The sequence below is a fragment of the Eurytemora carolleeae genome, unplaced genomic scaffold (assembly GCF_000591075.1).
Source record: "Eurytemora carolleeae unplaced genomic scaffold, Eaff_2.0 scaffold198, whole genome shotgun sequence".
Taxonomy (NCBI): domain Eukaryota; kingdom Metazoa; phylum Arthropoda; class Copepoda; order Calanoida; family Temoridae; genus Eurytemora; species Eurytemora carolleeae.
The window spans coordinates 279,652-302,380 of NW_019396106.1; the positions used below are offsets into that span (position 1 = coordinate 279,652).

General features: G+C 38.4%; 3 protein-coding genes across 3 annotated transcripts; 2 read left to right on the forward strand and 1 right to left on the reverse strand.

Annotated features, from left to right (window-relative positions):
• Positions 1 to 2,905: 2,905 nt before the first annotated feature.
• On the forward strand, positions 2,906 to 4,783 carry LOC111695087 (adhesion G protein-coupled receptor B3-like). Its single transcript, XM_023464269.1, has 2 exons — positions 2,906 to 2,969; positions 4,080 to 4,783. Exons 1-2 carry the CDS (start codon positions 2,939 to 2,941, stop codon positions 4,781 to 4,783), a joined length of 735 nt encoding a protein of 244 aa, XP_023320037.1. The 5' UTR covers positions 2,906 to 2,938.
• Positions 4,784 to 5,712: 929 nt separating this feature from the next.
• Positions 5,713 to 9,801, forward strand: LOC111695069 (uncharacterized). Its single transcript, XM_023464234.1, has 4 exons — positions 5,713 to 6,019; positions 7,774 to 7,871; positions 8,125 to 9,287; positions 9,383 to 9,801. Exons 1-4 carry the CDS (start codon positions 6,013 to 6,015, stop codon positions 9,648 to 9,650), a joined length of 1,536 nt encoding a protein of 511 aa, XP_023320002.1. The 5' UTR covers positions 5,713 to 6,012; the 3' UTR covers positions 9,651 to 9,801.
• A 1,411-nt stretch (positions 9,802 to 11,212) lies between these two features.
• LOC111695070 (uncharacterized) lies at positions 11,213 to 22,304 on the reverse strand. The gene is made up of 9 exons (XM_023464236.1): positions 22,202 to 22,304; positions 19,767 to 19,848; positions 19,312 to 19,476; positions 17,280 to 19,160; positions 16,512 to 16,685; positions 13,023 to 16,285; positions 12,774 to 12,914; positions 12,108 to 12,646; positions 11,213 to 11,961 (listed from the first exon to the last, which is right to left on the reverse strand). Exons 2-9 carry the CDS (start codon positions 19,801 to 19,803, stop codon positions 11,742 to 11,744), a joined length of 6,420 nt encoding a protein of 2,139 aa, XP_023320004.1. The 5' UTR covers positions 19,804 to 19,848; positions 22,202 to 22,304; the 3' UTR covers positions 11,213 to 11,741.
• Positions 22,305 to 22,729: the final 425 nt, after the last annotated feature.

Below are 22,729 nucleotides of genomic sequence, written 5' to 3' on the forward strand. Positions count from 1 at the left end.
TAGACTAGAGAGTGGAAACTAGAGAGTGTAGACTAGAGAGTGGAGACTAGACTATGTAGACTAGAGAGTGGAGACTAGAGGATGGAGACTAGAGAGTGGAGACTAGTGGGTGGAGACTAGATTGCGGAGACTGGGGGGTGGAGACTAGAGAGTGGAGACTTGAGTAAGGAGACTGGAGGGTGGAGACTAGAGGATGGAGACTAGAGAGTGGAGACTAGAGGATGGAGACTAGAGAGTGGAAACTAGAGAGTGTAGACTAGAGAGTGGAGACTAGAGGGTGGAGAATAGAGTGCGGAGACTGGAGGATGGAGACTAGAGGGTTGAGACTAGAGGGTGGAGACTAGAGAGTGGAGACTAGATGATAGAGACTAGAGTGCGGAGGCTGGAGGGTGGAGACTAGAGAGTGGAGACTAGAGGGTGGAGACTAGAGTGCAGAGTCTGGAGGGTGGAGACTAGAGGATGGAGACTAGAGGGTGGAAACTAGAGAGTGTAGATTAGAGAGTGGAGACTAGAGGATGGAGACTAGAATGCGGAGACTAGAGGGTGGAGACTAGAGAGTAGAGACTAGAGTATGGAGACTAGAAAGTGGAGATTAGTGGGTGGAGACTAGAGTGCAGAGACTGGAGGTTGGAGACTAGAGAGTGGAGACTTTAGAGCGGAGACTGGAGGGTAGAGACTAGAGGATGGAGACTAGAGAATAGAGACTAGAGGGTGGAGACTAGAGGTTGGAGACTAGAGAGTGGAAACTAGAGAGTGAAGACTAGAGAGTGGAGACTAGAAGATAGGGACTAGAGGGTTGAAACTAGAGTGTGGAGACTAGAGGCTGGAGACTAGAGAGTGGAGACTAGCGGGTAAACACTAGAGGGTGGATACTAGAGAGTGGAGACTTGAGAGTGGAGACTTGAGAGTGGAGACTTGGGATTAGAGAGTAGAGACTAGAATGTGGAGACTAGTGGATGGAGACTAGAAAGTGGAGACTAAAAGGTGGATACTAGAATGCGGAGACTGTAGGGTGGACATTAGAGAGTGGAGACTAGAGGGTGGAGTCTAGAGAGTGGAGACTAGAGAGGATAGACTAGAGAGTGGAGACTAGAAAGTGAAGACTAGAGGGTGGAGACTAGAGAGTGGAGACTAGCGACTGGAGATTAGAGGAAGGAGAATGGGGGTAGAGACGGTAGACTGGAGGGAGGGGATTGGAGAGTGGAGACTGTAAGGTGAAGACTGAATGGCGGGGATTGGAGAGTGGAAACTGTAAGGTAAAGACTGAAAGGGAGGGGATTGGAGAGTGAAGACTGTGAGGTCAGAGTGGAAACTGTAAGGTGAAGACTGGAGGCAGGGAATTGGAGAGTATAGACTGTAAAATGAAGACTAGAGGGTGCATGGATTGGAGACTGGAGACTGTAAGGTGAAGACTGAAAGGAGGAAATTGAAGAGTGGAGACAGATAAATTGGATAAAAGGTGAAAAACTGAGAGGTTTGAAAGAAGAAGGATTTGGCGATATATACATTTTTCCAACTGAAATATCAACAGTTTTAAAATGATTTGTGAATTTCTACAGTAATCGGAGCAAAAAAATGACAAAAAAGAGAAAAAATACTTTACAAAAGATGACAAAAAATTCAGTTGCAAGCCTGCAACAGACAACTATTGAGTATCTTTTTAGTATTTGTTTTACTGGCTGATTGCACTGTTTAAACTATTTCTCACTCTGAAACCTTGACATGATATTTGTTCCTAGTATTATCTTAACTCTAGGCATTATTCATTCTAAACAATAGATAAGTCAAGTAAGTAAATAAAATCCCTTTTTTGCAGGGGCGGATACAGGAGTTATGTGAGGGGGGTGCTAGATTTATTTCGGAACAAAAAAATCCAGATTTAGGAACCAAATTTTTTTAAGGTAGATATTTTTTCTGTTTTGCACTAGGCTTTCTTTCCCTTAATGCTATTGAGAAGCTATTATGAAATCTCAGGGGGGACTACGCCCCCCAGAATCCGTCAGGGGGTGCAAAGGTCATGCCGCCGCCCCCTGTATCCGTCCATGCTTTTTTGGTTTCACACTCCGTCACGTTTTAAAAATGAAAAGCTTGGAGGACGACTTTACAATAACTTCGCTTCTGTAACGTTTCTTCATGTAAAGTAAAAAACAAAATTATTTCCGACAGATTTAATTTGTTTATATTGTTGAGGGGGGGGGGTTAGCTTGCGAGGATTCTGAAATGGAATAGTGATTCTGAAATGGAATAGTGATTCTGAAATAATAATAGATTGGGCATAATAATTTAAGAGGTCTCCACTTTGGAATGAGATAGTTCAAAACAATAACTAATGATTTTGATATCCACGATGGCAACTTTAAAATTTTTGTTATTCTTGTTGAGTTTCGACCACGAATATCCATGAGGAATGGATTTAATCCTCGTTTGGACGACAAAATATACAGATTACTGCTTAGTCCAGAGATTACCCACACAAAAGTTCTTGTCCAAGATGGGGAGGAGTAGAAATTCTGATGACTGATTTACATGAAAACCCGTTAGTTTCAAGAGTTCCAGCTCCGGAATTTCAAATATAGCCTGAGCTGGGAACTTTTATGTCGAATACTGGTAATCCCGGACGCTTGATCACGATATCCAATGTGGACACTTTTATTTTGATGATATATAAAAGACTGAGTTCGATTACAATGAGGGATATCGAATAAAGATTAAATTAATCTGCAGATTAACAAAAGATCTAGATCAAGCCTTGATCTCGATATCAGCAATACAAGAGTTCCTAGCTCTCAGGATGCACTGCTTCCGGTTAAATTTTGGAGTAAATTCGTCAGGTTGTTGTTAAAGGTGTTGGCGTTGACAAAAAGATTTGATAAGAAGATAAAGATTTGTATTGGTCTGACCAATCCTTGAAGCAGTTTAAGCCAGGACCTTGTCAATCATGTTTTATGTTCTGCTCAGTTCTTTATTCAGTAAGTTGCTTTCAAAATCACAGTAAGGGCATCGAGAGAAAAGGGGGGGGGGCAATAGCATTTTTTACACATTACTAGCAAAAGCAGGGGTGCCATGGAAACAGACTTTTAGGAATCCGACCTAAAGGGTAGCCGACCTAATTATCGAGTATTTATAACTATAGTTTGAAAGAAAATATCGATATGACACGTCGAATCACAATCGAAAATATCGATATGACACGTCAAATCACAATCGAAAATATCGATATGACACGTCAAATCACAATCGAAAATATCGATATGACACGTCAAATCACAATCCAATTTATCCAATCCACCTGCCCAGCTTAATCTAACCTAACGTAACCTATTTCAAGATCTAATACAATTTTAGGTCAGAAAACATTTGGGTCAGTTTCCTTTAGACCGGATGAGCGGATAGATGGGGTGGGGTGCATTATGCATATTACATATTTCGTTGGGATTAATTCTTTGATTTGTTTTGAAGTATTCTTTTAAAAAATTTGGGTTTTAAGATATTGACAAGAAAAACTGGATAGAGGAAGAAGATCAAATTTATAAGATATAACTGGTACGACTCTGTGACCTTTTAGTAGTCCCTCAAACTTTAATTCTGACGTATGAAGATAGAAATATTATCCAGTTAAATGAATTCAAAACATGTTTGTTTTCTCAATCTCTCTTCAATAAGATAAGATTTGATTAAAGATTTTAATCTTACGTGCAATCTACTTTAGTTTGACGTGATAAACATGATAAACATGATAAACATGATAAACATGATAAACATGATAAACATTCACGGTATAATGTTAGTTGTACTTAATATGAAACTTAACCTTCCTAATTCAACTTTTATTCAAATATTGTTTTGCCTTTTTACGGAAAATGTTCATTAGGTAACAATCGAATTCCGTTAATTTTTTGTAGAATCCAAAAACTTATTTAACTTATCTACTTTATTATTTATTTATTTATCTATCTTACATTTATCCTTCATAGCAATTTATCTATATACTATTCATCTATCTATCTATTTATATTATCATTTATCTACTTACCTTACTAATTCATCATTTCTGTATTTATATTTTTATTTCTGTTTAGTTAGTTCAACTTATTCCTCTTACTGTCCAAGCTGTAGCTTAAGCTGTGGAACCTGTTCTCAACCTGAACCCTGTATCTGGTCAACCTGGAGTTGGGGACCCTGTACAACTACCTGTGGAGAAGGGATCCAGCAGGGAACCAGGAGTTTAATACGAGGTGGAACTAGTTGTCCAGTATCCTCTGTATCCACGAGATGGTGTTCTGCTCCTCCTTGTCCTATCAACTGTATCTGGGGAGAATGGATGTCTGGGCCCTGTTCTGTATCCTGTGGTGTAGGGAGAAGGGTGAGAACAAGGGATAGGATAAGGATAGCTGATTACGGAGGGACAGATTGTATTGGAGAATCCGTTCAGCTCAATGAAGTTTGCAGCTTAGAACTGTGCCCCGTAGATTGTGAGTGGAGTAGTTGGACATGGAGCGGGTGCAGTACAACCTGCGGACCCGGAGAAAGGTTAGGAACCAGAAACGTTCTCAGAGAGAGACAAGGAGAAGGTAAAGATTGTCTTGGAGATCGAACATCTCGAGAGGATTGCTCCCAGAAAGAGTGTTGCAGCTGGGGATCATGGTCGGAGTGGTCCCAGCTCTCTGACGTGCTTGTTCTCTCTAGGGATGGTTTAGGAGATGAAGAGGTTGGAGTTGAGAGAAGGATATCTGGACAGGTCGGAGGAAGCCACTGTACTCAAACCAGAAACGAGGAATGTTAGGATTGATCAAATATATGCATTGTTATTCTTTTTAATCGAGGTTTCGAGGTTTAACGAATTCGTTTTAGCCTCTGATATGTTTAGATCAGAAATACTGACTTAAAGATAAATCTTAAACTTAAAATGACTGCATAGACGTACTTTGATAAAAATGTCTAAAGTGACATGTCTGATTCACACTGGTCAATACAACGATTGGATTTAAAGGTAATATGATCTCTTTAAACCAGGAGTCGCTTGAAATTACAACGACTGTTAATTGAAGAAATTATCTATAAATCTATATATAAATTTGGCTTGTCTGTCTGTTTGTTTGTATCCAATAAACGTCAAAACGGCTAAACGGATCGGGCCCAAATTTTTTGTGGCACCTCGCGTTATCCCAGGGAAGGTTTATGAATGATAAAAAAAATGTATTTTAAAGGCTTTTAATTTTGTAAAAAAAATTAAATTCTTGAAAATCCGTGAATTTTCAAAAAAAAAATCCGCAAAATTTTTCTTCTTCTTTGTTTTTTAATGTAAACAAAAAGAACATGTTCACAATTTAAATAGAAGATGGGCGCGAAGCGCCCCAAAAGCCTAGACAGAAGGGCGCGAAGCGCCTTGAATTTCTAGTATATATATACATATATATATAAATGTTGCGGATAGCCAGCCAAACGGCTAGACCGATTGGGCCGAAGTTTTTTTGTGGACACTAAGGGTGGCCGTGTTATAGGCTACAAAATCGAAAAAAATCAAAAAAAAATCGGAAAACTGTTTTTTTTTCACGGGCAACGCCGGTCGCCGGGCCCTTCAGCTAGTAACACATTATGTTAGGTACTTTCCTAAGGCATTTTCACAAATACCAATAAAAAATATTTTGTAGCGGCAATTTTTCTGATGTTCTAGTCGCCATGTTCGCCGTCTCTCTAGCATATCCTAGCCGTAGCGACTGCACAGAGAATTTCTAAACCTAGCTCAAACTATAATTGAAAATCAGGAAAATATATATATATGTATGTATTTCGGAATCAGTTATTTGGGAAGTTTTCTTTGGAACAGTATCTAATGTTAATAATTGTTTATCAATTAATCCTCGCACAAAGACAAGAGCTGCGTCTCCAGATACTCTGGCTCTGGATGAATCTGGATTTAGTCCGAACAACTATTTTACTCCTCTCTGGTTGATTCTTGGAATCCTAGGATTGATTTTACTTCTCCTTCTCTGCTTTCTTCTCTGTAGATGCATGACAGGTTAGATAACTATCAGCTCTAAATTAAACAAACTAAAGATATCAGTTTTCTCTTTCAAGCTTTCTCCGCTTTTCTGTTTAACAGTACAAGCATCAATAATGAGCAAATAAATCTAAATCTTGAACAAATAAAACAAAGGAAATGAGTCTGATTTTCTAATTCCTATACCTTTGCAACCTATTGTTGTAGACCTTTGATATTTCAAGTTATGAATTCTGTTAGATCAAATAACCTAATTTTTAGATATCACATGTTAACACAATCAGGTTGCAAATATATAGGGATTGGAAATTTTGGATTTGTGAAAGAGACTCCTTTCCTTTATCATGAGTAGAACAGTATATTTATACATATGTTTAACGTGTGGATATATCAGGATATCTATAAGTTTAGGGTGTGTATATATCAGGATATTTATATGTTTAGGGTGTGGATATATCAGGATATCTATATGTTCAGGATATGGATATATCAGGATATTTATATATTCAGGGTATGGGTATATCAGGATATTTATCAGGGTATGGGTATATTGGGTATCTTTACGTTCAGGGTATGGGTATATTAGGATATTTATCAGGGTATGGGTATATTGGGTATCTTTACGTTCAGGGTATGGGTATATTAGGATATCTTTATGTTTAGGGTATGTATATATCAGGATATCTATATATTCATGTGTGTGGATATATCAGGATATCTATATGTTACTGGTATGGGTATATTAGGATATCTAGGTTCAGGATATGGATATATCAGGATATCTAAAGTTTGAGGGTGTGGATATAAGGATATCAATATAGGCTTATGGATGTATCAGGATATTTATATGTTCAGGGTTTGGGTAAATTAGGATATATATCAGGGTATGGGTATATCAGAATATCTATATATTCAAAGTAAGGGTATATTAGGATATCTATATGTCTAGGTTATGGATATATCAGGATATCTATATGGCCAGGATAATATTAAAAGTATAGAGTATCTATATGTTCAGGGTATGGATATGTCAGGATATCTCTATGTCCAGGATAATATTAAAAGTATAGAGTATCTATATATCCAGGGTGTGGATCAGGATATCTATATGGCCAGGATAATATTAAAAGTATAGAATGTCTATATGTTCAGGGTATGGATATATCAGGATATCTCTATGACCAGGATAGTATTAAAAGTATAGAGTATCTATATGTCCACAGTGTGGATATATCAGGATATCTATATGTTCAGGGTGTGGATATATCAGGATATCTCTATGACCAGGATAATATTAAAAGTATAGAGTATCTATATGTTCAGGGTGTGGATATATCAGGATATCTATATGGCCAGGATAATATTAAAAGTACAGAGTATCTATATATCCAGGGTATGGATATATCAGGATATCTCTATGACCAGGATAGTATTAAAAGTATAGAGTATCTATATGTCCACAGTGTGGATATACCGAGGATATCTATATGTCTAGGTTATGGATATATCAGGATATCTCTATGACCAGGATAGTATTAAAAGTACAGAGTATCTATATGTTCAGGGTATGGATATGTCAGGATATCTCTATGTCCAGGATAATATTAAAAGTATAGAGTATCTATATATCCAGGGTGTGGATATATCAGGATATCTATATGTCCAGGATAATATTAAAAAGTATAGAGTATCTATATGTTCAGTATATGGATATGTCAGGATATCTCTATGACCAGGATAGTATTAAAAGTATAGAGTGTCTATATGTTCAGGGTGTGGATATGTCGGGAGAAGGAAGGAGAATCCTAAGCTAGAAACGACCGTGGAGGAGGTTGAATTAGAAGAACTAAACAATGAAAATGTTAAAAAGGTAAAAATTTAAAGCAAAAATATATCTTATTCTCAGAAATTCAATTTGTACGACTTCACTTCAAGTCTAAAATTTTTTATTAAAACCATCTTTACATATCGTATCTTTATCTATACAGTATACATATATTCTTGTAAAAAAAAGTATAAAGACGTAGAAAACGCATTCATGTAAAATTATCCTATTTATCAAAATAAATTCTTCTGGTTTCTGTTTCAATTTAAGACCAAGAACAATAATGCGAATAATTTAGGTTAGTGAGAAGAATGAGACAGAACGTTCCAGTATCTGTGAGATGATTAATAGGTTCTCAGAGGAGGTTCATATTGCAGCCTCTGCTCCTACCCCACCCGACAATACAATCCTCCGACCCTCGGGGCCTCATAGAGCAACCTCGTTTATAGTAACGATCAACAGGTCTGGCAGAGAGAGGGACGGAGAAATATCGCGGAAAGGATTGAACAGAGAAACTATCTGTGCTACTGGAGCCAAGGTTCCGCCTGGAGTCACCACACGGGATAGAAATACAGTCCAGAAATCCACGTTTACCTCAAACTTTGAGAAAACAGAGGAATGGAGGAAAAATGAGTTCGCTAACAAAACAGAGTCAGGACATTCCAGAACTGATTCAATCCCGTTTCTGTCAAATCAAAGACTGGACCGGGCAGGACATAAAACCTCTAAAACGGTGCGGAACCAAACCACTAAACTAGATACAGAATCCTCAAAACAAGATAGCGAGTCCTCTAAAACTGAGGACAAGTCCTCTAAACGGAAAACTGAATATTTTGAATCAAAAAATGGGAGTACCAGTACATTATCATCTGGTAAAAATATAAAGTCCTCCAAACCAAGAAAAGAATACGTGGGAACGCAAAAGCTCTCTTCTACCACAGATACTACCGACTTTGGGAAGAAATCAGGAAGTTATAATGTACGCCTGAACACGGAGAAGATGCGTTCCAGACCTGATCCTGGAAATATATCTTTGAACACATCGGTAGGTCATGAGGAGACCAGGAGAACAGGGTTCAACGGCGAACTTGTAGAAAACGAGGAAAACCCTACATGGAGAAAGGCAGTAGATAAATTTGAAAAGTTAGGATCTACTTCGGAATACGAGATAGGAAAGAGTTTAACAATGGGAAGAAAAGGAAAAAAAGTAGATGTTTCATCAAGGACGGATAAGTACAATTCAAGCTCCGAGATCAGATCGCTTCCAAGGACGGAGAAGAGCTGGAATGATAACTTGGCTGCTACATATTTAAGTTGTAAAGATGTAAGTTGTCCACAGACTTATGAAGAGCTCCCACCCTCTCATATCCTTGTTGACAAGGAGAGAAAACATCGTGGTTCAGATTTAACAAGATCGAATCTGGAAACTCAAGAGAAACAAAAAGAACAGAAAAGATCTAGGTAGGTTTGAAAAAAAACAAAACCACTTTCTGGTAAAAAAACTTAGATTTGACAGCTAAACTTGAAAATAACAATATTTTTATTTTTATTTGCAGGATTGAAGAACGTTTAAGTGTTTATGAGAACCAAAACCCAGACACTTCAGACGGAGAAGGAACCCTTCAAGGTTCAGATAAGGGAGATAGAGGCAGTCTTAGTTCAAGGACGGAAGAAGCTCCTAGTTCCAAAACGACAAGGAGACAGGTTAACTTCTATGAGGTCCAAGAGGATCCTGGAGAAGTTGAGATTACTTTTGATCCTGAAGGACGGGTTCACAGAAAATTTCTCCGGTCTGAAGAAAGAAACGCTACTTTGTATCAATGAAGTCATGTGCACTTATTTAGTTAAATTGTAAATAATTTTTTCAAATGTTCTCTTAGAAAAATTAATTCTGATACGGTTCAAATATACTGTAAGAACAAGGACAAATGTTAGTGTATTGAAATCGTGTAAAATAAAATTTTTAATATTATTATTGAATGGATAAATATTGTAAAGTGATTATGGCATCATTTGAAAGGACAAAACAGGCGACATCAATTTACAGTTTAGGGCTATTGTTCAGACTTTTTTTCATTCTACAAATACAACTTTTTGTAAACATCTGTAAATCATTCAGAAAAATTTGCATTTTTTACTGAAATCTCGACAGCACTCAATCCAAAACAAAAAGGAAGAAAAAGGAATGAGTGCCAAATATAAACGGCAGGATACACGTGTAAACGATTTAACAAGGTGTGAAGGATATCGGGGTTCAGGATATAACCGTGAAGGAAGGATATCTTGATTCAGGACATAATCGGGGAAGGAAGGATATCTGGATTCAGGACATAACCGTGGAAGGAAGGATGTCTGGATTTAGGAAATAACCGTGGAAGGAAGGATATCTGGGTTTAGGATATAACCGTGGAAGGAAGGATATCTGGATTCAGGATATAACCGTGGAAGGAAGGATGTCTGGATTCAGGATATAACCGTGGAAGGAAGGATACCTGGGTTCAGGATATAACTGTGGAAGGAAGGATATCTGGATTCAGGGAAGGATATCCGAGTTCCAGATATGACCAAGATAGGCAGAATATAAGGGTTCAGGATATAATTAAGGTAGGAAGGATATCCGAGTTCCAGATATGACCAAGAAAGGCAGAATATAAGGGTTCAAGATATAATTAAGGTAGGAAGGATATCCGAGTTCCAGATATGACCAAGATAGACAGAATATAAGGGTTCAGGATATAATTAAGGTAGGAAGGATGTCCGGGTTCTATATATAACCATTGACCAAGGTAAGAAGAATATTTAGGTTCAGGATAAATCCAGGGTAGGAGGGATATCTGAGTTCAGGATAAACCAAAGGTAGTGCGGATATCTTGGGTCAGAACATGACCAAAGTAGGAAAGATATCGGGTTCCAAATATAACCAAGGTATGAAGCATATCTGGGTTCAGGGTATAACCAAGTCAGAAAGAATATCTAGGGTTCAGGATATAATCAAAGTAAGAATAATATCTTGCCTTAGGATGTTTTAGAGTTGAAGTAGGAAAAATGTCTCAGTTCAAGATAAACCAGGGAAGGAATGATATCTAGGGTTCAGGATACAACAATATGAGGAATGATATCTGGGTTAAGAGTATGGCCAAGGAAGGTTCAGAATATGTTCAAGGAAGAAAGGTTATCTCTGGGTTCAGGTTATGGATTCAAAGGAAGACTATTTTTTGGGAGGTTTAAAATGCAACAGAAGATAATATGCCAGAATTTATTTATTATAAATGACTTATAATCTAATTTCTCAGCAAATATTGCTTAATAAGAATTAATTTTCTTACTTTCCTTTTACCAAAAAATACTCTGTTTACACTAATAGTCTTTCTATATTAAGAGTCTTGTTAATTTTTTTCTATTTATTTATATTATTTCTACAGGATGGAAGATACATTTTATATATTCATATACCAGTAGAATATGATGGTAGAAGAGTAGAGACTAGTGTTCAGGGTTTTGTCCTGCTCCGTCCTACACTGGGTTGAAATACGTTGAGATTAATCATATTAAATATCTTCCATAGGTTCAGTTTCTCAAGGGATCTCTTCATATATCAACCCTGACCAGGAGGACTGGAGCATACTAGACATTCTCTACTCCTAGAGCAGTATTAGCTAACTCTAGCAGTTCATTTTATGCCTTAAAATGCATATTTTAGGTTCAGACTCTCACAGATCGAGCAGAACTTATAAAGTTAACAACAGAAATAACAAATATTTATATATCAGATAAGTAACGGTTTCCACTCAATGTACAATTAATTAATTAATTAGATAGTTTAGTCCTTAATAATCCCAGACAATAAATAGACAACTAATAATTGTATAATTTCACTCAAATATATAAATCCAGATTTAAGCACCGAGGATTAGTTTAATCGTCTCCGTCGCTTCCAGTATCTCGAGCATTAAACTTTCCTTCCTCAATATCCTTCCGTAAGCTCTCAATATCATCTCTGGAGTGATACATTCTCTTCATCCCTCTCGGCAACGCCCTGCAGGCGCTCAGGTTCAACGACTCCAGGGTATTACAGCAGTTCAATAGTTTAGTCAAAGGTTTCAAGTTCACGCCAGTTCCGTTCAGGTTCAGTTTCCTGCAATAATTGAAGAAGTTAATATATAGAAACAGATGTATAGTAACTAAACCCTCAAACCGGTTTCAAAGGAAACCTCTGCTCAGGGTTTAGCGGATAATTCTAATGAATATGAAAATAAACAGAATTTAAGAAATAATGGTTACCTTAGTTTCAGTTTATCCTCATTTTCCACCAGAGCCATTACTGCCCAGTCAACAGTTCTAGAATCCGGGGTGAGACCAATATCAAGCTCTATCAATGTTGCACACCATTTCTTTACCAAGAGTTCCAACCCGTCCCGACTACTACTGGTGACACTACAACCAGCCACATACATGTATTCAATATCCCAGCAGGGTAGACGGACTAGGGTAGAGTCAGAGATACCCTTGCAACCTCGGATATCCAGCAACTTTAACTTATTGGATTTCTTCAGGATTCTCTCTATCTGCCCGTCATCCATCCCGTCGAAGTATCCTCGCTGATCTACTCCAATGGTTAGCTCCTCTAGGTATGGAAACCCTGGAGCTGCGACCTGATCCCGGACTGGAACCTCGTTTAGACCCAGCATTGTGTTTGTGGTTCTAAAGGTTCGGAGCTTGGGACAGCCCTTTTGTAGTTTCTCAATGTTGATGAGGATGGTATCCCTGGATGTGGTGGATATGTTGGAAACATCCAGGAACTTCAGGTTCTTAGAATGTTGCTGAAAATAAAGATCGGTTAAATTGAGGAAATACAAGTGTTTTACCCAACAATTACATCCTTAGGATTGTATAATTCTCTGTTTTTCGAATGGATAATTGTTAAATCTCATCATTAGTAAAACTTACCGAGAGGGCCTTAAACACGAAAGGAAGCCCAGCCATCTTGTTGCTGGACATGTTGAAGTGTGTCAGCTTATCTCCGAGAGCTGTAATCAGATCTGACAAGGCGCTACTAGATACTGCACTCCGAGAACTCGCTGTAGAGGGCTAAAAAGAGAAAAATTATTTATCAGCAAAGAGTCGTTGAATTGCTAACCCATCCCACATTTAATATATTCAAAACAAATCCTTTAAGTATACAAATATGATATTTACCGAAACTAAACTGAGATCAATCCGCTCCAGTAGAGGAAAAAGACTAGGAACGATTCTAATATCTTCAAAATTGAGTTTCACACAGTTGGACAGACCAAGTCCTGTAATTTTAGGACAGTTGGCAGCGATTATCTTGAGCGCTGGTGTACTCATAACAGCCTTCCAGCTTGTTACATCAACATGAATAGCATTTGGAAACTTGTTCTTTAAAATCCATTCCAACTTCTTCTCCGTCCTAGACTTTTCCTTCACAGCCAGTCCTAGGTTGGCATGGGTCCACAATGCTGGATTCATTGCAACCTTATTCCACAGTTTACAAACACGCATTGCGCTAGGTAGAAATGGGAGACAGCCTTCCGTGTGGCAAACATAAGAAAATATCAATTCTAATGCTTTTTCTGGCATTCCAAATTCTCCGTCCTCTCCCCACTTCTCCTCCTTAGGGGGATCCGGTGTTCGAGTTCTAGGAGGAGGAGATGAAGGTTTGGGTTCCTCCTCTAGGACTAGCTCTCTCTTTACATCAGGTTTAGGAGACAAATCAGGCTCCTTCTTGATAAACGGAACAGGTTCACTCTTAACACTTATAGGAGGAGAATTCTGGAGGGGTTCAAGTTTAGGTACAATTACAGAATCATTTTCCATTTTTACAGTTATTTGAGATTGGTTCGGGCTCAGATTTTTCTGGTTCGGACTCACAGTGCCCGGTGTTACTGACTTACTTGGTCTGCGAATCTTTCTCAGACTGCTGGTTGTTGAAGGCGGAGACAACATAGGGGTAGTAATCTTTGAACTATCCTTGAACACATTATGCACAGGGGACTGGATTACACTCTCGGTTTTAGGAAGGATGAAAGAGCTGGTGGCAGGAGTAGATATTGCTGATACCAGGGGGTTCTGTTGAATCACAGGCTGGGTTATTGAGCTTTCAAAACTATTGTTGTGCTGCGAAGCTTGTGGAGTTGGAGGATCATAGGATTGAGGTGTAAGAGGATTCTGTTGGGAGAGAGGAGTTGTTGGATTCTGATAAGCTCCAGGTGTTGAGGGATTAGGATAAGATCCTGGAGTATTTGGGTTCTGAGGAGTGGGAGGTTTCGGATAACTCTGAGGAGTTGGAGGATTTGGATACCCTTGAGGAGTTGAAGGCTGGTGATAGCTCTGTGGAGTTGGAGGTTTAGGGTAGGTTTGAGGTGTGGGAGGTTTATACATGTGAGATAAATTAGGTTGAGGATATCCCTGTGCTCCACTATATGTAGGAGAATGACTGTAACTAGGTTGGACTGGACCCTGATGTGCAGGACTGTATTGAGGAGAGGAGAGTCTGTATTGACCAGGAGGAAATATACTTCGCTCACAACCAGGAATAGATTGGGGACTTATTGAAGGCGGACCCACAAGAGTACGCTCACCCAGGGACTGCGGACTCATTGATCGAGGTATCATTCCACCATGCCCGGATATTGGGCTCATCACAGGAGAGTTCATCATCGGACCTTTGTGAATCCCTGCAGAACCCATAGATACAGACATTGGGTTCTGGTTCATACTACTTGGAACATTCATCGGAGAACTAGGATAGGATCCCATTGAAATACTAGAAGAGCTTAAACCAGGCATCATCCCTCCCATCATAGCGGGATGACACGACATTCCAGGTCCCATATGAGAACCCATTCCCATTGGCATACCTCCCATGTGAGTATTCATTCCTCCGTGCATTGCCTCCACATCTGACATTGGGTTCTGCAGGTGAGGAAACCTAGGATCCATAATCCTTCCTCCCATGAACCCTGCTGGCTGAGGCCTCTGCATCATAGGACTCCCAGGGCGCACTCCTGGCCTAAAACTGGCCATGTGCTGTTGATATTGATTGCTAGAATACATCTGACTGTGCTGATGCTGTTGTTGTTGCTGTTGTTGCTCCATGTAACTGCTGTAGGAAGGATTGTAGTTAGGGAAATCCGCGTAATTAGAAGTTGTAGGATAGTTTTGTTGCATTTCATAACTTGTTTGATTTGGGTTGCCAGCTGGGGGATAGGTCTGCTTTTGGATGGCGTAGGGGTTTTGAACCTTTGGAGGAGATGGGCCTTTTAAACCGTCCTCTTGTCCTGTTGATACTGGAGGTATTCCTAACGGATTGTTGTTGGAGCCGTAAGATCTCACTGGAGGTGCAACTCCCTGGGAAGTTTGGGGTGGAGTAGAAACTTTGGGTTGCATTCCTCCAGCTAACCCTGGAGTCATCATACTCGTTTGTTTACTACTAACCTGGACAGAGCTAATAACAGGGGTTTCCTGAGATATGACAGGTTTAGAATTAACTTTAGTTTCAGGTTCACTCTTTGGTTCCAGAGCTTTTGCCATTCTCTGCACTTCATTGATCATGGACGGTTCGGGTTTCTGATATTCGTCAGAATCATCTGAAGAATCCAGTTTGGTTTTCTTTAATGGGGGTTCTGGATCCTGAGCTGCTGGGGATACAGGTTTCTTTATCTTCAGCTTTAATTTGATACCGCCTTTTGGTGTTTCTTCTATCATACTACACCAAGATATGTTCTTTTCCCTCTCATCTTCCTCTTCATCCCTCTCCTTCTCGTCTTCTCCATCCCTATCCTTCTCTTCATCATCTCCATCCATTTCTCCATGATCATCCAACACATTATCACTTGAGTTAAAATCACCATCATAATTGTCTGTCTGAAGACCTAGAGCTTTTTCGTGTATGTCTTTGTAGCCTAGAGTTGCTTGGATCAAAGGAACTTGGGGCTGTCTCCCTTTGGCATCCTCATCCGAGTCTGGATCTTTGTAGGTTACAGGCTGCGCGTTTTGTCTCCGGGGTCTTAGTGGCTGCATTGGTTTAGTCTCATCCTCCTCCATCTCAAAGTCATACATGTCTTTGTCGTCGTCCGACATCTTAGGTTTCGGATTTTTAAACTTTCCGGAGAAGATGGGATCACCATTTTTTCTTGGTCTCCCTCTTTTCTTCTTAGAGTTTTCATCTAGGTAGTAGCTGCTCATCTGCTGGCTGGTCATCCATGTGGAGGTGCTGATCCCCATGCTCTTGTTTGGATTCATATTGGTTGAGTAGCTAGAGCTGTTGGGTTGAGGTAAAACACGTGTGATGCTAGTGTTAAGTGGGAGGGAGATACCTTGAGGGAACCCATTCCCTGGACCATCCGTCTTCCTGGGATATCCAGGGTTCTTCATAGTACTTAAGTGTTTAGGATCCCCTGAACTAGCGCTCATGGATACTCCCATCCCTAGCTTCCCTAAAACATTAACAAATTTTAACGGTTTTAGATCATGTGAACTAATTAGTTATTTTTAAATGTGAAGTATACAATATTTATTCAAAAATGTATGTATAAAATATATAAATATATATAAATTGAAGTTTAGACTAAAATGCATTTATCCTCTGTCTATTAAATCCAATCATTACATCATGATACGTAGGCTGTAGTTAAAGATTGGTAAAATGTGATTAAAACTTACATTGTGAGTGTTCTGACTTTAAGGACTCTATTGTTCTTGGACTGTCTGGACTCCGGACATCAGAATTTATTCCTCCGTCTAGTTTACTTGGACTCGCACTGCTCGCGATAGAAAATACTCCAGAGTCCGCCTGACTTGCTGGCGAGTCCTTGCTGTTGGTTTCTCGAGGTGAACCTTAAATTTATGAATAATAATAAAGCTTTTCGTACATATAAGTAATAAGTATTTATATGTCAGCTAAAGTAAGCCAAACGGCTGAACCAAATTGACCGATTTTTTTTAGGAAACCCACGGGTATCCCGGGGGTAACAAAGGCTATAAGTCGAATTTTTTTCCTCAAAAAAAAAAAAAAAATTCAAAATCGAAATTTGTTTATAATTCCACGGGGAACGCCAGGCACTTTAGCTAGTAAATAAATAAAAAAATCTGAGATTTATTAATTTCATTTTTCTGAATCGTTATGATTTTATCGAAATAGAATCGATTCGAAGCCATCCCCACCCCCCTGAATCCGATTTTTATCAATTAAATAAAAAATTATGTCAACATTCTTTTGCCCACCCTTCTAAAACTTTAGTCATATTTAGTATTTACATTGGTAAGGTAATAATATTCATTACAATCTTTAGATAAGAAAACAAATCATTTGTGAAATTCGAGGGAAATTTTTAAAATTATATGCAAATAACTTTTACATGAAGTGAATGAATGAAATTCATTTGCGATGTCACCCTTTACTTTTCTCTCTTAAACTATATAAATTCTTACCTTTCCCATCATTCTGTGTACTCTCACTCATACTAGGGGAGTAGGTTCTCTTCCCGGAGAAGGAGAAGAGACCATCTCCGGAGAAATGATCATCCTTCTTCATCATTTCCATTGAAGAGGACTGGTGTCCGTCTGAGGAGTTTATTGCTTCAATGACGAGTCCCTGGTGCCTATGCTTCATATTCTCCTCTAGATCCAAGTCTCCTCGATCCAGTTTTCCTCCGAGCTTGTTCTCAACCCACTTCTCTCTCATTGGATCCTTTTTCACCCCCTTCTCATACTTCTTCCTCTCATCTTCGTCCTGTTTAACCTTGGCCAGAGAGATCTTAACCTTCACCTTATCTTCTTCAAGTTTACGAGGTTTTAGTTTTAATCCGTCTCCGGACTTTTTAACACTAGAAACTGTCATACCCGGAGAAGATGATCTAGAGCTGGACCTAGATAAGGACGCACTTGTACTCTCCGACCGATCACTGCTACTCGTGCTAGAGACAGGAGAGGTTTTCTGCCTATCTCCGCCATCAATTAAATATCTAGCGTCAAGGATAGAATTACAAGTATGGAGCTTCTTTGCCTCTTTTGTGGAGAACACCTCCCTGCACTTCGAACAGCGGATTATTTTTAAGCTCCCTACCCGCTCCCTTCTCTCTCCCTTTTCTCGTCTTTCCTTAGAGGATTCTCGACTCTTATATTCTTTGTCTTTGTGTCGGTGTTCCTTGTGAAATTTGTCTCCAGTTTTAAACTTGTCAGATTTCATGAAAGGTTTTGGAGACGTTTTCTCTGGTTTCAAGGTCGAGCTCGGAGAGAGTTTTAGTTTATTCTCAGATTTAGGAGAAAATACCTTTTTTATGTCCTTTGGAGTAACACTGAGAGTGTCTCCAGACGATACTTTAGTTATTGTTACAGAATTAGATCCTGCAGCTAGAGGTTTAGTTTCTTCCTTAGGAACAGTTTTACACGGCAGAATTGTAACTTTGGCGTCAGTAGTGGGACAGAATAATCCACCGAGCTTATTCTCTTTAGGAGTAGCCGGAGCACTGTATGGTTTCTTGTGAATCTTCTTTACTGGAGAAGATACTGTTTTCTTTCGCTCCAACATGAAGGTGTCATTTCTTCGATGATGATTATCTTTGCTGGTTTTGGTCCCCGACGGGCTCATAGATTTAAATTTCTGATGATTATCATGAGATTTTGTTTTCTGCTGATCTTTCGCGGATTTTTTAAGATCAAGAAGCTTCTGTTCTAAACACTGAAGCGAGGTTCGATCTGTTTTATCCAAAGAGTTTATAGGGAGAGACTTACTGGATTTCGGAACAGGAAGATCGGGTTTCTTCCCGGTTTCAATGGAAATTGGTTTTAATTGTCCTAACTTGTCCGTCTTAATTCTATTTTCTGGTGTCTTTGGTTCATTTTTCTTCTCACAGGAACCATTTTTATTCTCCTTTGTGGGATTCTTCGTTAGTTTAACTATAGATATATCTGGACTGGATTTATTAGAGGTATCAGACTCCAGAATTATCACATCGTCACTTTTAGGTTTTTTGTTCAGAGGTCCGTCTCCAACAGGACTGTCATTATCCCGCTTCACGGGTTCCCTGGTTCCTACAACCTCTATACACGGAGACACGCTCTTAGTTTCCATTTCTGGAATTGAATTTACATCTATATCAAGATGAACCAACCGTACACTGCACTTACGGGTTACAAAATCCTTCACAGGCTTGGTTTTACCCTCTGTATTATTTTTTAAGAATTTAGCAAACTCCGAGGAGAACCCGGAGGAGCGGAGAGGAGGTTCCTTAACTTCAGGACTGTTTTCCTTCTCTAGTATTCTCCAGGGGGACCTGGAGGCTAGTATTTCGTCCTTTAAGAATATCTCTCCTGAAACATTGATTAAAAATATAAAAAGAGTTGGTGCAATAAAACATAACTAAACAAAGCTTTTAAAAAAATAATTGCAATTGGAATAAAAAATTATTCTAAAAACCGTTGCGTGGATTTTTCTAATCAAATATAATCCCTTGATCTGTACCTGACTTTGATTCTATATCCTCTAGACAAACATCTGAGTTGGATCTGACGGATCTAGATTTCTCCACCTGGGACGGAGATTTATCTCTCAACAAGGTTCTCACTCCCAGGAGAGGAGGAGACGGGACTGATAATATTTCTATATCCTCCGTTTTATCAGAAACATCTAGAAAAAAGAGAGTAAATTAAAATTAGAGTAAATTAAAATTAGAGTATATAAAGTTTTTAAAAATATCTTGTACGTAAGGGTTTAACTTCGACTAATGTTTTGAATTGAAAAGTTTTTAAGAATGTATTAAATGATTTGCGAAAAAAAACAGCTGAAGAGAATCATGAACAGTCTCATGTTTTGTAAATAACAATGTAAAAAAAATATAAAAATATCTCCAAAGATGAATTTGATGAAGAAAAATTGATAAAGGGCAATATATTAGTCAAAGTGTTTTCTAAGTATACCTGGTACAGGTTGACTATATCTACTTGACTCCATCATGTGGAAACTCTACTCTAGTGAACATCTCGATACTACTCAACACTTCTGAAATAAATTAAAACATTAGAAAATATTCTTAAAGATGGATAAGAACAGGAGGTATAACGAGATAAATGATAAGACTGGGAATAATGAGGGGAAAAAAGATGGAGGAGAATATAAATAAAGAAAGAAAGGAGAAGGAAAAAAAGTATGATCTAGAAAGAGGAGGGATTGGAAAAAGATAGACGAGGAGAGAAGGGATAATCAGAGGAGGGATGAGAAGAGAAGGGATGAGAAGAGAAGGGATGAGGAGAGAAGGGATGAGAAGATGAGAGTTGATAAGAGGTGGGATGGAAAGAGGTGGGATGGAAAGAGGTGGGATAAAAAGAGGTGGGATGAAAAGAGGAAGGATGAAAAAGGAGGGATGAGAAGAAGAGGGATAAGAAGAATAGGGAAGAGGCGGAATAAAAAACAGAGAGATGATAAAAGGAAGGATGCGGAGATAAAGAGGAGGGATAAGAAGAGAAAGGATGAGAAGAGAAGGGATGAAAAGAGAAGGGATGAGAAGAGAAGGGATGAAAAAAGAAAGGGAAGAGAAGGGATGAGTATGAGAAGAGAAGGCATGAGAAGAGAAGGGATGAAAAGAGAAGAGATGAGAAGAGAAGGGATGAAAAGAGGAGAGTTGAGAAGAGAAGGGATGAGAAGAGAAGGGATGATAAGAGAAGGGGTGAGAAGAGAAAGGATTAGAAGAGAAGGGATGAGAAGAGAAGGGATGAGAAGAGAAGGGATGAGAAGAGAAAGGATGAGAAGAGAAAGGATGAGAAGAGAAAGGATTAGAAGAGAAGGGATTAGAAGAGAAGGGATTAGAAGAGAAGGAATTAGAAGAGAAGGGATGAGAAGAGAAGGGATTAGAAGAGAAGTGATTAGAAGAGAAGGGATTAGAAGAGAAGGGATTAGAAGAGAAGGGATTAGAAGAGAAGGGATGCGAAGAGAAGGGATGAAAAGAGAAAGAATTAGAAGAGAAGGGATTGGAAGAGGAGGGATGAGGAGAAGAAGGATGAGAAGAGGGGGGATGAGAACAGGAGGGATGAGAAGAGGAGGGATGAGAAGAGGAGGGATGAGAAGAGAGAGAGGAAGGTTGAGGAGAGGAAGGTTGAGGAGAGGAAGGTTGAGGAGAGGAAGGTTGAGGAGAGGAAGGTTGAGGAGAGGAAGGATGAGGAGAGGAGGGAGGATGATAAACGAAGGAAAGATTAGAACAGAGAAAAACATGGAAAGAAGAAGGTTGAAAGATGCAAATAAACAAGAATAGGAAAAAATTAGGGAGCGGAACAAAAAAAAAATTGGAAATAGAATGTTTAGACTTTAGAGAATGATATGATTGAAAAAAGAAAATGGGAAGAAAGGAAAGATGACGAGAAGGATTACACGATGAAAAGAGAAATTGTAGTTTTAAAAATAAAAACGAACTCAACAATAAAGATGACGGAGAAGGAAATAGGAGGCGGAAAAGGACAAATGAAAATAACGTATTTGAACATTTAAATTAAATTAAAAACAAACGAAAGAAAAATAAACAAATACAGAAAAGGAATACTGATAGAGTTTTATATGTTTAATCTTTAGACAAATAGATTTGTATTTATATTCATAAATATAAAATGTTTGAAAAAATAAAGTTAAAAATTTGTATATGTTATTAAAACACAAACAACCAAACACATAATAAAGTTTATAATATATAGTTTTCACAGTTTTAACAAGTAATTCGAACAAAAATTTCCAGTTATGAATTGCGAAATAAGATTTAACCAAGATAAGAAGGAACACTCTTGCACTAAACGCAAGGAAAGCTAAACTCTGAGAATTTGTTTATTTTTTCCGCCATTTTTTCTTGTGAATGCCAAGAAATTACAGTTTTAGCGCTTATTTAACTAATTACCAACACCAAAAAAAGATGGGTAAATGGTGTAAACGAATAAAAATGTTTATATAAGTTGTGTGTGGTGGTGTAGTGACAGCGGATAAGGCAGGTAGTAGTACAACTAAACTCCATATTGGAGACCTTGGACACACACTAGTATCACCCAACCTTACTAACTTTTCAACCAAATATCTCAGAAAATATCAATTGAATAGACTCGAGACGCAAGGAAACTATGTCTCGGGTCCAGATTAAGATGATTGCAAGGTTTCAAAGATAACCGAGGTTTGATTGTTGAGTAAACTTGAAAATAAAACTGGTTGTATTTAGACTCGGGAAAGAGCGACAGAGCAAGACCACTTCATACTAATACCTAGCTTGTCTTAACACTCCTTTATATTGGAAATACAGACAAAATATAATTTACTTCAACCTCAAACTTTGGTTGAACACAGTTTGTATATTCACAATCACGTTTAGTATAGTTCCACTTACCAAGTCGTTTTGTTTCAGAAAGAAAATTGAGAAAATGTGCAACACAGTGATGACCCCATTCCCTTCCACTACGGAAATAGCAAGTAGACTGCGCTAACGAGTATTGATCCTGGCGTTAGTTTCAAACTAGTCCGCTAGAGGGTTTACACAAATTCGTTGTAACAGTCTACTCATTCAAGAAAAAATGCAATCATATCCTTAAGCTCAAGACATAAGATTTTGGGTAATTACCAAAATTTAAAATTCTAATATTTATAATTTAAAAAGGGCAGTTGTAATAATGTTTTTAGTTTAATATTATACATTACATTATTATGCATGTGATGATTCAACGTATTTATAATTGATTATATATAAGGACTAAATGAGGCTCTCTAGTCTCTACTCTTCTTATTAAAAGTTACCCACAAAATAACGCGTTCGTGAAAAAAGGACCGTAGGAATTTTGAAGGGTTTAGTTAGGTATAGTTTGAAAAAGAAATTATAAACTGTGTTATCCTTTTTTCGTCCTTTTTCATACTGTTTACC

Excerpts from the sequence above, each read along its gene's own strand:
- LOC111695069 (XM_023464234.1), top strand. Across the intron at positions 7,872-8,124 it reads ACAATGAAAATGTTAAAAAG|GTTAGTGAGAAGAATGAGAC; the intron begins GTAAAAATTTAA and ends CGAATAATTTAG. Across the intron at positions 9,288-9,382 it reads AAAGAACAGAAAAGATCTAG|GATTGAAGAACGTTTAAGTG; the intron begins GTAGGTTTGAAA and ends TTTTATTTGCAG.
- LOC111695087 (XM_023464269.1), top strand. The coding sequence starts at position 2,939 with ATGTTTTATGTTCTGCTCAGTTCTTTATTCA. Across the intron at positions 2,970-4,079 it reads TCTGCTCAGTTCTTTATTCA|TTAGTTCAACTTATTCCTCT; the intron begins GTAAGTTGCTTT and ends ATTTCTGTTTAG.
- LOC111695070 (XM_023464236.1), bottom strand. The coding sequence starts at position 19,803 with ATGATGGAGTCAAGTAGATATAGTCAACCTGTACCAG. Across the intron at positions 19,161-19,311 it reads GGATATAGAATCAAAGTCAG|GAGAGATATTCTTAAAGGAC; the intron begins GTACAGATCAAG and ends TCAATGTTTCAG. Across the intron at positions 16,686-17,279 it reads TACACAGAATGATGGGAAAG|GTTCACCTCGAGAAACCAAC; the intron begins GTAAGAATTTAT and ends CATAAATTTAAG.